The sequence below is a fragment of the Lithobates pipiens genome, unplaced genomic scaffold (genome assembly GCF_037356315.1).
Source record: "Lithobates pipiens isolate NorthernLeopardFrog02 unplaced genomic scaffold, aLitPip1_a1.2 Scaffold_23, whole genome shotgun sequence".
Taxonomy (NCBI): Eukaryota; Metazoa; Chordata; class Amphibia; order Anura; family Ranidae; genus Lithobates; species Lithobates pipiens.
This window is the reverse complement of record NW_027507785.1, coordinates 138,690,689-138,706,099: the sequence shown is the minus strand read 5'-3', so window position 1 is coordinate 138,706,099 and position 15,411 is coordinate 138,690,689. Positions and strand designations below refer to the sequence as shown.

At 44.9% G+C, this 15,411-nt stretch overlaps 1 protein-coding gene across 3 annotated transcripts in view; it reads left to right on the top strand.

Moving 5' to 3' along the window:
* ADSL (adenylosuccinate lyase) overlaps positions 1–15,411 on the top strand; it is a 688,779-nt gene that overhangs the window by 351,860 nt on the left and 321,508 nt on the right. For all 3 annotated transcript variants that reach the window (XM_077452428.1, XM_077452427.1, XM_077452426.1), the window contains exon 9: positions 14,450–14,597. In XM_077452428.1, coding sequence (XP_077308554.1) covers positions 14,450–14,597 — 148 coding nt within the window. The remainder of the gene's footprint in view (positions 1–14,449; positions 14,598–15,411) is intronic.

Below are 15,411 nucleotides of genomic sequence, written 5' to 3'. Positions count from 1 at the left end.
AGAATGGCCTAATGGGGCTTCTCAATCGCCCATTAAGCCAAGAATGTTTCTGGCCGTATCAACAAGAATGCAGGAGATGACACAGCTTTCCACAATATAGACAGAGGCCCTGGGTCCTGTGTTTGGCATGTTCATTGTCAAACCCACAGCCCCTTCTACTGTCGGGTCTGAGGAAGAACCCATGGATGAAGGGGCTAGTAATGGCAGAGGGGGAGATTTAGCACCAAACCTATGAGGAATAAATTGTCTCTGGCGCCCTCTCTCTAACTGGCGTTCATAGAAGCGAGTGTCCACAAGGATACACAAATTGAAAGAATCCTCCAGGGCCGCTGGGACCTCACAGTAAGTTTTTGTCCTTTATGCATTCCACAATCCCTCTGTGGAAGGCAGCCTTAAGGGTGCAATTATCCCAGGTAGTCTCTGCCACGAGCGTGAGAAAGTCAATGGCATAAGATGCTACCGTGCGTTTACCCTGATATAAATGGAGAATACAGGACTCGTCAAACGACAAATACGTTCTCAAAGGTTTTCATGAGCGTGGGGTAGTCGGTAAGTATAGGAGAATCTTTCTCAAGAAGAGATGATACCCAGGACAAAGCTCTGCTCTTTAGTAAGAAAATGTCACCTTGGCTTGAGCAGAGGCAGACGCCAAAGGTTGGTTTCTAAAATACAACTGGCGGTGATTGAGAAACCCCCTGCAAGGGTTACCATCATACTTCTCAGGGAGAGATATCTCGGGAGCAGGAGAACCTTGGGGGTTAGAAACAACAGGTTCTCTAGCCCAGGTATCTTGGTTACTAGATGTAGCAGGAGTAGAACCATGTGCAGTAGACAAAGAGGATAACAGACGTGATGGCGTTTTATTTCTCCTCTGACTACACATGATTGGCCTCCTCTCCCAACAGCTGTCCCTGAAGAGAGACTGCCTGCACCAACTCACTGAGGTCCATCGGCCCTAGTATAATGTCAGGTCTGTCAGGAGATCCTGGTACATTATGGTACCACAATGGGAAGTGAAAACAGACTAAATCAAGGAACACCAAATAACTCAAAGTTGGTAGAGAGTGAAGTAAGCAAACCCCGATCAGAATAATCCAAAGGAGTAGCTCAAGAGGCAAGGTCAGGAACAGGCAGAGCCGGCAACAGTGATCAGCGAAGTCCAAAAGAATAGTCCAAGAAGCGTAGTGGAGAACAAGCAGAAGTCAGCAGCAGAAATATAATATGTTAAACACCAACAACCAAGAAACGGGACCTATCCTAGGGTGAAGACAGGAAGGTGAAGTGATGATTTATAGGGTCACTAGATCAGGTGACTACCTACAGCTGGTCACAGGGTGGAGCCAGCATCTAAACTTAAGGAACAGAACATAAAAAGGATTCTACCTTAAAGGAAGGCTCAGGCAATAGGAAACAGTCCAAAGAACCCCAAGTCCCAGGATCGTTTTCTGGACACGGCGTGACACTACTGTGCTGGTGAGAGATTTATCAGAAGGATGGAGGAGTATTTAAACTAGTATTGTGAAGAGAGGGTGAATTGGATTATAATGGGGCAGATAGGTCAGACGGGTCAGCCCCTATTGGAGGGTGGAATGGGGGTAAGATGGGTGGGGGGTGGCTATGGCAGATGATATAAAGGTTCCTATGTTACAAACAACCATTGGAATTGGTACTATTTGTACTAAAATAAAAAATATGCAACATACGTTTGCAAAATGAGACAATGAATTAGTTTTTTTAGCAATGCCAGAAGTCTGCCAAGCAAAATAGGTGAGTTGGAAGCTCTGGTACACGAGGATAACTATGAGCTAAATGGTATTGCTGAATCTGGACTTCATTCTTCTCATGACTGGGCTATTAATATTCCTGGCTATTCTCTTTCGGAAAGACAGGGTAAAATGGAGGGGTGATAGTGTCTGTGAGAAGTGATCTCAAAGCGAATGTGAAAGAGGACCTAGTTGGAGAGTGTGATGAGTCTAAAGCATTATGGATGGAACTGTACATGGGTGTGCGTACTACAAAGGTTATCATTGGAGTTTGTTGTAGACCTCGCAGTGTTAATGAGGAGGTGGAGACTCGGCTCCTTGCACAGATGGAAATGGCCGCAAGGGCTGGGACAGTAATAATAATGGGGGATTTTAACTACCCGGAAATTGACTGGAATAGTGGCATTGCTGGGACAATTTTAGGGCAAAAATTGTATAAACCTATTACAAGACAATTTTATGATCCAGTTTATTGAGGCCCCGACTAGGAATAACGCGCTACTGGACCTGGTAATCTCAAACCATGCAGAGATTACCAATATTCATATAAAAGAACATCTGGCCAGCAGTCACCATAACATGATTTCATTTAACCACTTGAGGACCGCCGTATTGCCATTGTACGTCAGCACAATGGCACAGGCAGGCATAATCACGTACATCTACGTGATTGCCTTCCAGCGGGTGGGGGGTCCCATCGGACCCCCTCCCGCTGGATACGGCGGTCCGATTCGGTCCAGGAGCGCTCCGTGATGAGGGGATGGCCGTTCGTTTTCGGCCACCCCCTCTGGATCGCTCCTGGCCAATGAGAAGCTTCCTCCCCTGTGTATTGTTTACACAGGAAGGAGGAAGTGATGTCATTCTCCTCGGGGCGGTCTTTTTGACCGGACTACGAGGAGAAGAGTAAAAGTAAGTCTGCACGAACACTACACTGACATGTAGGTACACACAGGCACACAAACCCCCCCCGATCCCCCCCCCCCGATCGCCCCCCGATCCCCCCCCCCGCCCCCCCTCCCCCCCCAGTCACAGTGTCACTGATTGCATTGATCATTTCTTTACTGATCAATGCATTCAGTGTCAGTTGTGACAGTAAAAACTGTCAGGACAGTTAGTGTTAGGTCCAGGGTAGCCCCCTATCACCCCCCAATTAAGATTTAACCCCCTGATTGCCCCTAGAGTTAACCCTTTCACCCCCTTTTGCCAGTGTCACTAAGCGATCATTTTTCTGATCGCTGCATGTGTCGCTAGGTAGCTAGTTATTTTTTTAGGTTCACCGCCAGGTTTTTATATCGCTAGGTACCCCGATCTACTACCCAATAATGTTTTTAACCCCCTGATTGCCGCTAGTTAACCCTTTCACCCCCTTTTGCCAGTGTCACTAAGCGATCGTTTTTCTGATCGCTGCATTAGTGTCGCTACAGTCGCTAGGTAGCTAGTTATTTTTTTAGGTTCACCGCCAGGTTTTTATAGCGCTAGGTACCCCGATATACTACCCAATAATGTTTTTAACCCCCTGATTGCCGCTAGTTAACCCTTTCACCCCCTTTTGCCAGTGTCACTAAGCGATCGTTTTTCTGATCGCTGCATTAGTGTCGCTACAGTCGCTAGGTAGCTAGTTATTTTTTTAGGTTCACCGCCAGGTTTTTATATCGCTAGGTACCCCGATATACTACCCAATAATGTTTTTAACCCCCTGATTGCCGCTAGTTAACCCTTTCACCCCCTTTTGCCAGTGTCACTAAGCGATAATTTTTCTGAACGCTGCATCAGTGTCGCTTGTGTCGCTAGGTAGCTAGTTAACTAGGCTCCCAAAAAGTCCCCCACATGTGGTATCCCCGTACTCGGGAGAAGCAGCAGAATTTATTTTGGGGTGTAATTTGACTTCTGCCCATAGCATGTGTGAGCAATATATCATTTAGTGACAACTTTGTGCAAAAAAAAAAAAAGTTTGTAATATTCCCGCAACTTTTGGCAAAATATAAAATATTCCATGGACTCAACATGCCTCTCAGTAAATAGCTTGGGGTGTCTACTTTCCAAAATGGGGTCATTTGGGGGGGTTTTGTGCTATTTTGGCATTTTATGGCCTTCGAAACTGTGATAGGTAGTGAGGAGTTAAATCAAAAATTTGCACCCTTAGAAATCCTGAAGGTGGTGATTGGTTTTCGGGGTGCCGTGCGCGACTAGACTCCCAAAAAGTCCCACACATGTGGTATCCCCGTACTCGGGAGAAGCAGCAGAATGTATTTTGGGGTGTCATTTCACATATAACCATGGCATGTGTGAGCAATATATCATTTAGTGACAACTTTTTGTAAAAAAAATTTTTTTTTTTTTTTTTTTGTCATTATTCAATCCCTTAGGACAAAAAAAATAAATATTCAATGGGCTCAACATACCCATCAGCAATTTCCTTGGGGTGTCTACTTTCCAAAATGGGGTCATTTGGGGGGGATTTGTACTGCCCTGCCATTTTAGCACCTCAAGAAATGAGATCGGCAGTCATAAATTAAAAGCTGTGTAAATTCCAGAAAATGTACTCTAGTTTGTAGACGCTATAACTTTTGCGCAAACCAAAAAATATACGCTTATTGACATTTTTTTTACTAAAGACATGTGGCTGAATAAATTTTGCCCTCAATGTATGACTAAAATTTAGTTTATTCGATTTTTCTTATAACAAAAAGAAGAAAATATCTTTTTTTTTCAAAATTTTCGCTCTTTTTCCATTTATATCGCAAAAAAAAAAAATCGCAGAGGCAATCAAATACCATCAAAAGAAAGCTCTATTTGTGGGAAGAAAAGGACGCAAATTTCGTTTGGGTGCAATATTGCATGACCGCGCAATTACCAGTTAAAGCAGCGCAGTGCGAAATTGCAAAAAGACCTCTGGTCCTTAAGGTGTTTATTGGTCCGGAACTGAAGTGGTTAATGTTAGCTGTAAGCAACAAACGCATATGGGAAAGATAACCACTTAACTTTAAGAGAGCAAATTTTCCAAGGATAAGGGCTACTTTCCAAGACTTTGATGGAATATTGGCATCAATGGATACAGAAATGGGAATTCTTCAAAAAGACTGTATGCAAGCTCACTAAAGTATAGTCCCATAGGTTTTATTTTTAGCCTTTTAAAATGATTTCCCATGTAGCTCACTGCCAAAGTTAAAATGGCTATAAATAATAAGAAAAGAACTTAAAAAATATAAAAATGAAGTTACACTATAATCATTTAATTGCTATAAAGAATATAACCGAAAATGTAAAAAGGAAATGATATAGGCTCTTTACAAAATAATCTAGAGTGGGTGACTGGGGACAAAGAAGGCAAATGTATTAAATACGTTCTTCATGCTCTGTATATACAAAGGAGCATGGGGGAGCTTATATCCGTAATGGGGCTGGCATTGAAACGGTCTCAAATGATCCATAATGGCTCAAAAGTGATCTCGTCCATAAATATTTAGACAGAATAAAAAACAGATAAAGCACCTGGACCAAATGTCATCTACCTACAGATCCTAAAAGAATTGAGCTCTCATTTCAAAGTCATTGTTTCTATTTATTTAGAGACTCATTAAGGACTGGAATTTGGTACCACCGGATTGGTATAGGGCCAATGTGGTGCCCATATTTAAAAAGGGATCAAAGTCTTTACCATGTAACTATAGACCTGTTAGTTTAATTTCTATCGTCGGGAGAATACAGGAGAGTTTAATAAAAGACCACATAGACAAGTTCTTGCTGGAAAAAAATATTTTAGGCAATAGGCGGCATAGATTCATGAAAGACAGAAGTTGTCAAACAAACCTGATTCCTTTTTTGAGGAGGTAGGTAATACTTTGGACAGAGGGGTGACTGTGAACATGGTTATACTCGCATTTTGCAAAAGCGTTAGACTTGGTTCCCCACACACGACTAATGTAAGTCTACAGGCTTGGAAAGATCAATTTGTAAATAGATAGGAAACTGGCTAAAATCTGAATTCAGAGAGTAGTGGTTAATGATTCTTACACTGAATGGTCTACGGTTCAGTGCTGGGAGTCTTACTTTTTCATTTTTTCCTAAAATATAATTTTTATTGTTTTAGAACTCGAAAGACAATTACAACAACATAAAGTGGTTGTGGTCAATTCCACATAAACAATATACAGTATTCCCAACACTTGGGACAATTAAATTAAATACCAACAGTTATTTTTTTTATTACAATAAAATCATATCCACAAAAAACTTTCTAATTTTGTTGAATGACAAACTGTGCAGAATCGCCACAGAATGAGGCCTGAACTGCCCAAACCCTGCAGTTCATTATGTGTTCCTAGGAACAGGACCCTTACTTTTTAATACCTTTTATAAATATAGGGTCTGGGATTAAAAGTAGCATTTCTGTCTTTGCAGATGACGCTAAGCTACTCAGTGGAATAATATCCCTATAGGATGTCTCCAATTTACAAGCTGCTTGTCTAATTGAGCAACAAAGTGGCAAATGAGGTTTAATGTTGATAAATGTAACGTTATGCACTTGGGGGCTAAGGATATACATTAGAGGTCGACCGATATATCGGCCGGCCGATATATCGGCCGATATTTGCCGTTTTTTAAATAATCGGCATCGGCGATTGTTCTGATAAAAAACCGATTTAGAACTACAGCGGGACTTTGAAATGACTTCTGTAAGAAGTCAGTGTGAGTTGCCTGAGTCATCATAGCAACCCTTTCCTCCTCTCTGGGCAGGCTGCCAAGAAAAGAACTAAATGATACAATGTTTACACTTGATTGAATGAAGTCATCTCTGTGTGTAGAAGTTCTCAGTTTAACCATTTAAAGACTAAATCTTTTCTGACACTTGTTGCTTACAAGTAAAAATCCTGTATTTTCTGCCAGAAAATCACTTAGACCTCCCAAAAATTATATATATTTTTTTAGCAGAGATCCTAGGGAATAAAATAGCGGTTGTTGCAATATTTTATGTCACACGGCATTTGCACAGAGGTCTTTCAAATGCATTTTTTTGGGAAAAAAAATACACTATTTAAAAATAAAAACGGTAAAGTTAGCCCATTTTTTTTTTTTTTCGTCCAAAAGTTTTGACTACCTTTTTTTATTTAATACATAGGTTTTTTTTTGTTTTTTTTTAATCTAAATCATACATACAAGTAAACTGATTGGAGGTTTGTTTTGTTTAATAAATGTTTAAATGTAAGAAATTTTCTGTATCACTTATGAAGGCTGCTTTCACACTGGAGCGTTGATGGTAAAACGCAAGTTTTAGCGGCTCTTTACCATCATTTTAGCAGGGCTATTTGGCTGCTAGTGGGGCACATATAACCCAGCTAGCGGCCAAGGAAGAGGTTAAATGCGCCCATGAAGCACTGCTGCCAAATCGCATTGCATGCGCTTCGGCAGTGGTGCCCATTCATATCAATGGGCAGGAGTGGTGGAGGAGCGGTATACACCACTCCAAACGTGCTGCTTGCAGGACTTTGTTTTAAGATCCTGCCAGCGCATCGCCTCAGTGTGAAAGCACTCTGTCTTTCACACAGACTGCAGGGGAGCCATTTTGCAGGCACTTTACAGGTGCTATTTTTAGCCCAAAAGCGCCTGAAAAACGCCCCAATGGGAAAGGTGTGTTAGATCAAGGGGGATTAAAAATAAATAAATAAAATAAAATCGGCCTAACATATCGGCCCAAAAAAATCGGCATCATATATCGGCTATCGGCCGCCATGATTTCTAAATATCGGCATCGGCCAGAGAAAAACCCATATCGGTCGACCTCTAATATACATGTGTCATACATACTAGGGGGGGGGGGGGGGGGGGTACAGCTGGGGAAATCCATAGTGGAGAAGGATCTGGAGGTCTTGGTAGATCCCAAGCTCAAAAATGGCATGCAATGACAAGTGGCAGTTTCTAAAGCAAAGTCCTTTCTTCTATTAAGAGAGATATGGATTCAGAGAGAGATCTCATTTTGTCCCTGTACAAATCATTAGTAAGGCCTCATCTGGAATATGCAGTTCAGTTTCGGGCATCAGTTCTCAAAAAGGAGATCAGGGGAACAGGAGAGTGCAGAAAATGGCAACCAAACTGATAAGAGGGAAGGAGGACCTCTGCTATGAGGAAAGATTAGAGGAACTGAATTTATTCTCTCTTGAGAAGAGGCTATTAAGGGGGATATGTCCAAACATGTACAAATACATAAGTGGTCCATATAGTGAACTTGGTGTTGAGTTATTCACTTTAACCACTTCCCTACAGGGCACTTTCACCCCTTCCTGCCCAGGACAATTTTCACCTTTCAGCACTGTCACACTTTGAATGACAATTGCATGGTCATGCTGCACTGTAACCATGTGAAATTTGTATAATTTTCTTCACACAAATAAAGCTTTCTTTTGGTAGTATTTAATAAACTGCTAGGTTTTTTATTTTTAACAAAAAAACTACATTTAAAAAAAAATAAAGTTTTTTTCTTAATTTCTCTCAGTAAATTTTATAAATAAGTAATTTTTCTCCTTCAATGATGTGCGCTGAGGCGGCGGCACTGATAGGCTGCACTTATGAGCACTGAAGTGGCACAGATTAGGTGGCACTGATGAGGCACTAATATGCTGCACTGTTAGGCGGTACTGGTGGGCACTGATAGGCGGCATTGATGGGCAGCACTGACTGGCATCACTAATAGAGACTGGTGGGCACTGATTGCTGGTACTGGTCATGTGGCACTGTATTGTAATCAGGGCACTGATGATCAGTCCCCTGATTACATGTCTGGATGTTCCCTGCGAGGAGCTGCTGATCGGCTTTCCTCCACACACACTTTCAGTATGAGGCAATGCCAGACTATTTAGTGGCATTACCATGTTTACATGTGACCAGCTGTGATTGGACACAGCCAGTCACATGGTTAAAGAGCCGCGACTCTTTACAGAGATGGGTCGTGTGGTGTCCTAGCAAGGTGGCAGCAATCACCGTCCTGCGCTCTCCCACGGGGGTGGCTATTCAGGTGTGCTGTCATAGGACGTCCACTCAGAACGAGAGCTGCAACATCCATCCATCATATAACGGTGGGCAGGCAGCAAGAGGTTGAGATAATCAGAGGACAAGGGGGCACTCTTTACGTCTAAAGGAAAAAAGATTTCATCTCGGAATACGGAAAGGTTTCTTCACAGTAAGAGCTGTGAAAATGTGGATTAGACTCCCTCTAGAGGTGGTTCTGGAAATCTGAGCAGATTGCTTTAAAGTCTGGATTCTTTCCTAAATACATATATTATAACTGGTTGCTGACATTTATATGTGTAAAGTCGATCCAGGGAAAATCTGGTTGCCTCTTGGGGGATCAGGAAGGAATTTTCTTTCATTCATTGACGGACACAGCATCTTCATCTTGACCCAAGGGGTGGTCCTACTGGCTATAACCCCTCACATTGCATCCCCAGCTCAGTTTTTTTCTACCTAGTTTTCTGCATTTTTGATTCCTTTGAAATACAAACAACTGCCGGGCTGGGTGAGAGGCTGGATAATATAGATCCTGGTAGTCTTCCCCAGCCTGGCAATCGAGTGTGAGCAGACCTTAGCTACGCACTGGGTCGGCTACGACATGCCCAGTCTGATTCAGGGGTGGCCGGTGAGCTATATGCTCCGGGGCACACACATGACCGGGCTACTGCTGTCCGTGTCACAGTGTGCCATGGCCGACAGCCACCCTGTACTGCTCAGGTGATGGGTCTGTACGTTGGAATGTGTCCAGTAGTCCCTATAGGAGGGGTAAGTATGGTTCCACCTGTCTCGGTAGGATGGAGCAGCTGGGCATTTCCTGGGAGGCAGACTAGGGATCTCTCACTCTCCCTTTCTTCTCTCCCTGTCCCTTCCCTCCTCTCTATGCTATGGGCCGCTGTGTGACTGGGAACATGGGGGTGTGGTGCACGTACCTGCCCGGGGGTCCTCCTGGGGGAGCTCCGGGACCTGGCAGGGTGCTACACTGGATGTCGTGGGTCTGCTAGTCCTGTTCCCGGTTTCTTGGCTATGGTGGGGTGTTTTCATGTGTATGCCATGTGGGGAGGCCCGCGCACTCAGCGGTTATTTTTCTGTAGCCACAGCCAGCTTTTTCCTTTCGGCATTTTCTGGAAGTCCAGCGGCTATTTTCCCAGCACCCTCAGATGTTTTTTGCTGAGGCAGCCATTTTCTAGTAGCCGCGCTTGTTTCCTTCTAAAACAGAGTGCTTTTTACAGACACCTTGTGGGGGAGAGCGGACAGCAGCAGCACATCGCAGTACCTGGGTCAGGGTGGTGAGTCCTGTGGGGGGACTTAAGTCCCTAAGTTGTGACAGGTGAGTGTGGGTCAGCATGGCTTTAGAAGCTGGCACTTCGCCAGATATACCTGTTATGGCAACCGGTTCCCCTGCACCTGCTGTGCCTATGGACGCTCTGTCGGCCTTCCTAGAGGCTTTTGTTACCAGGGTGGAAGTGGCGTGCGGGCACAAGGGGTGTAAAAAAAGACAAAAAAAAAACCTTCCCCTCCCCCCACTGTCTTCTGGGGAAAGCTTGGATTCGGACTCGGGCCCCGCTGGGACAGGCAGCCCACTGTTCTGATGTATCAGAGGATGCAGACCAGGACCATTCGGACAGTGAGGATGACTCCGTGTCCGAGTCAGCGCAGGAAAAAGTGCTAGTAGGAGCACTTATCACAGTGGTGCAGGATACCGTAAAGTTGGAGGATGCGACGGGGGGCATCTACAGAGGTGTGGATCCCTTTTGGGTCCCACAAGCCGGCCCGCGCAAGTAAGTTGTTTCCTTACCCAACTTAATTTGATACGTTTATTTACAATGAGTGGGGAAGCCCGCAGCGGGTCTTTTCAGTCCTGAAATGCAGGGCAGTGCGTTACCCCTTTGAGGAGAGTTTCCTGAAAAAATTTACATCTCCAGTTTTTAACCCCCCTGGTATTAAGGTTAAATAAGCTAACCACAATTCCGGTGGCAGGGACCCCTGCTTTCAAGGACCCTGCCAAAAGGAGAGCCGAGGCGGTTGCCCGGTCCATGTTTACTGTAGTGGGGTCAGCATTGCGGCCAGTGTTGGCCACGGCCCTGGTGTCAGACGCTTACTGAATGGGCTAAATTGTTGCACCGTGAGTTAGAGAGTTTGTTCTTTGTCCGCCAAACAGATTTTTTTACTCCAACCTTCATCTTCTTCCGGCTTGTCGGGAAGCTCTGTTCGGGGCAGTACAGGACCTGCTGCTGCACGGGGTGATAGTGCCTATGCCAGAAAGGTTTCAGGGATTCTACTCCGATCGGTTTGTGGTCCCAAAGAAGGAATGGGTCCTTTATCTCAAGACCCTCAACAGCTTTGTGAAAGTACAAATGTTCGGTATGGTATCAGTTCACTCCGTGGTCGCTGCACTCCATCAGGGGCATTTCCTGGCGTCCCTGGACATCAAGGACGCATACTTGCATGTCCCCATATACGTCAGACATCAGAAGTTTCTGCGCTTTGCGGTCAGGGATAAGAAATACCAATTTGTAGCTCTCTCTTTTGGCCTGGCGTCTGCACCAAGGGTCTTCACCAGGGTGCTAGCCCTAATTTTGGCTTTGCTAAGGCAGCGAGCAACCGCAATTGTTGGTTACCTGGACGACCTCCTTCTGAGAGCAGCTTCCGCCTCAGAATTAAGGGAGGATGTGGCAAACTCTTCGGGACTTTGGTTGGATACTGAACCTCCAGAAGTTGGTGTTGGGGCCGACAATGCCAGTACCTGGGCTTGCTTCGGACAAGCTGCAGACTCTTCAAGCTGCAGTGAAGTTGTTGGTGTCCTGCAGGTGGTCGTCTCTGTGTTTTTGCATGCGAGTCCTTGGTCTCATGGTAGCCACTTTTGAGGTTTTACCGTATGCTCAATTACACACGAATCTTGCAAAAGGAGATCCTGTCCAAATCTCCATTATCTCTGGATTGTCAAATTCGGGTGAGCCAGCTAGTCAGGGATTCCCTGCTCCAGTGGCTGAGGTCACCTGTCCTTCGGTCCGGGAAGTCGTTCCTTCCTCATCATTGGACGGTGATCACAACGGATGCCAGCCTGACCAGTTGGGGGGATGTTTGGGGTGTGCATTTGACCCAGGGTCGCTGGACGCAGGAACAATCTCGCCTGCCGATAAATGTGCTGGAGCTTTGGTGCGATCAGGCGGTGCCTTTCCACATGGTCACAGAGGCTGCAGGGGCGTCTGGTCAGGATCCAGTCGGACAACACCACGGCAGTGGCATATGTCAATCATCATGGAGCTCGGCTACAGCACTGGAGGTTGCTCACATCCTGCAGTGGGCAGAACGGCGTGTGCCGGCTTTGTCGGCCATGTACATTCTGGGAGTAGATAACTGGCAAGCGGACTACCTAAGTCATCAGATGCTGGATCAAGGGGAATGGTCGCTCCATCCGGATGTATTTCGGCTCCATTGCCTAAGGTGGGGCATGCCAGATGTGGGTCTCCTGGCTTCTTGACTCAATCGGAAGGTACAAAGGTTTGTGGCCAGGTCAAAAGATCCCTGGGTGGACGCAGCAGACGCGTTAGTGGCTCCATGGGGGCATTATTGACTGATTTATGCCTCCCCCCCCCCCACTCAAACCTCTACCACGTCTGCTTCGCAGAGTGGAGGCGGAGGGGATTCCAGGGATTCTGATTGACCCAGATGGGCCTTGGCATCCGTGGTACGCCGACAGTGCGAATGGTGGTGGATGTTCCTTGGCAGCTGCTGATGCGAGAGGACCTTCTGTTGCAAGGTCCAATACTTCATCCTGCTTTACCGTCGCTGGCTTTAATGGCATGGCTGTTGAAAGCCAGGTGCTAAGGGGCTGAGGTCTATCAGACTTTTTAATCTCCACAATGCTGAGGGCACAGAAGTCATCTTCTCTGAAGATTTAACATCATACGTGAAAGGCCTACATCTCCATGTGTGAGGAGATTAGGTGGCGTCTGCGCACATACTCAGTTTCCAGGATCCTGCTGTTTTTGCAGCAAGGAATACATCAGAAACTTGCCTTAAGCACCATTTAGGGGCAGATATCAGCTTTGGCTGTCTTTTCAGCGACCCTTGGCGCTTCATTCATTGGTGAGTACTTTTGTTCAGGGGGTTCGTCATGTGGCCCCTCTGGTTTGACCACGGCTACCTCCATGGGATTTGAATCTGGTGCTCTCAGTGCTTCAGAAACTACAGTTTTGAAAACATTAGCGAGATCCCCTTATTGGCACTCTCTCAGAAAATAGTCTTTCTAGTGGCTATTACATCTGCCAGGAGGGTTTCTGAGTTTTCGGCCTTGTCATGTAAGTCTCCCTACTTAGTCCTCCACAAGGATAAGGCAGTGCTGCGCCCCCGAAGCCTTGGTTTCTTCCAAAGGTTGTTTCGGTTTTTAATCTACATGAGGACACTGTGCTTATGTCCTTATGTCCTCAGCCATCACACCCCAAAGAGGTTGCTTTGCATTCCTTGGACGTGGCCTGGGCTCGGCGGGTGTATCTGTCTTCTACGGCTCCTTTTCGGAGGTCGGACTTGCTGTTTATAAAGGTGGCTGGCCCAAAAAAGGGCTTGGCGGTCTCCTCGGCCACCATTTCTCAGTGGATCAGACAGATTGTGGTTCAGGCTTATGCCTTAAGGGGGTGGGTGCACCCCTTTCCTGTCACAGTGCATTCAACCAGGGCAATTGGTGCCTCCTGGGCTTTCCGACATCAAGTGTTCATTTCCCAGGTGTGTAAGGGGGCGACCTGGTCGACTGTTCACACTTTAACTAAGTTTTACAAGGTTGATGTGAGCGCATCTTCGGATGCTTGCTTCGGCCAAGGTTTTGCAGGCGGCTGTTTAAGGTAGCAACTCCTCCATTGAGGAGCTCTGGTTGTTATGAGTGGAGTTATTTTCTTGCTCTTCCCACCCCTCGTTTTTTGGCACTGCTTGGGGACGTCCCTGATGTCAAGATGAAAATGCTGTGTACGTCAATGAACGAAAGAGAAAATAGGATTTTTTTACTCACCGTAAAATCCTTTTCTCTGAAGTTCATCGAAAGACACAGCACCCACCCCTCCTATTTATGTTTTGTACTGCTTTTTGACAAACTGAGCTGCTGGATGCAGTGCGAGGGGTTATAGCCAGTAGGACCGCCCCTTGGCGGTACTGTGCAGTTTTGCTTTTTTTAACATGCCTAGTCCTCTCCTGAAGGGGCGACATAACCCTAAGGTGAAGATGCTGTGTCCATCCCTGAACTTAAGAGAAAAAGATTTTGCGGTGAGTACAAAAATCCTATTTTTATTATTCGCATGGTTTTTCTTTGGCCACTGGGATTGCATTTATTTATACGTAGTCGGCACATAGCCAGTATACTAATTTGCCCTATCTATTTTTGTATTTGTGGCACAGAAGGAACATACAGGATAAAGCCAAATTTTATATAATATGACCAAATAGAGTATAGGGAGGACTTCTCATTGCATGACCTTCAACCGTATCTCTCCAAAAAGCCTCAATAGAAAATGCATAAAATCAAAAGTGAACACAGCGAGCTTGTGAAGACTGCATGCTCTTTTAATTGCTATACAGTGTTTTTTGGTATTGAACCTAATGCTATTGAATTTATCTCTGTTATTCATACATTCTACCAGTAGTTTGAATTGTGAGATTTCTATAGTGATAACCTACATGCTTTTCTTTGGCAGGTTCTAGTGCAATGCCTTATAAAAGAAATCCTATGCGTTCTGAACGTTGCTGCAGCTTGGCACGCCACCTCATGACACTGATAATGAATCCACTACAGACTGCCTCTGTTCAGTGGTTTGAACGTACACTGGATGACAGCGCCAACAGGTACTACCAACAAGCCAAGTCTAGAGATTTAAAATAATGAAGCGTGGAAACCATGGGACCACCTTGCTCAGACAGACTCAATCACATTGTAGTAGCCTCAATGCTTCTCTCTCTACCTTATCTGTAATTCTGATTTTCCTTATTCCCTTTCCTTCCTGCCTGATTCAACAAAGTGGCAATGTGTAGACTTGCTTCATTTTTGTCATATGCATTTTAGAAAACGTCCAAGGAAATTGTGCTGCATTATTGCTATGAGTCCAATTTTATGCTTGATGTACCCTGCAGACCAAGGGGAAAGAAAACTACAGAGGTAGAGAGGGTTTTTCCATTTGCATGTGAATACTAGGGGATTTTCACTCCAGAATTATTTTGTGGGTATAGGGCTGCTCCTGCGGCAAGTCTCCCCGCCCTGACAGCCACTTATTTCTCAGTTATTCACTAGAGATATGGTATAATTGATATACAATCTATGAGGTCTTGACTCTGATCTCTTGTGTTGGCATAATGAGAATGGCTTCTGAGGCTTTTGTTTTTCTTGAATTTTGATTTTTTTTTAATAAAAATTATATAAAAAAAAAAAAAATGCAGACTTCCAGATAAATTCATCCTTTTAGTTTCGGATAGGGTATAAATGGGGGCTTAAGACCACTATTGGTTTTTATCTTTCTGGTGAGCTTTACCTTCACTTGCTGTCACCAGACACACAACACCAAGTACAGGTAGTGTATATGTCCCAAAAGCCTAGAAAAATATGTAAACGTCATTGGAACAGGTGTTCTAATTGAATAATATCCTCTCCTGCCCTGTGACCCAA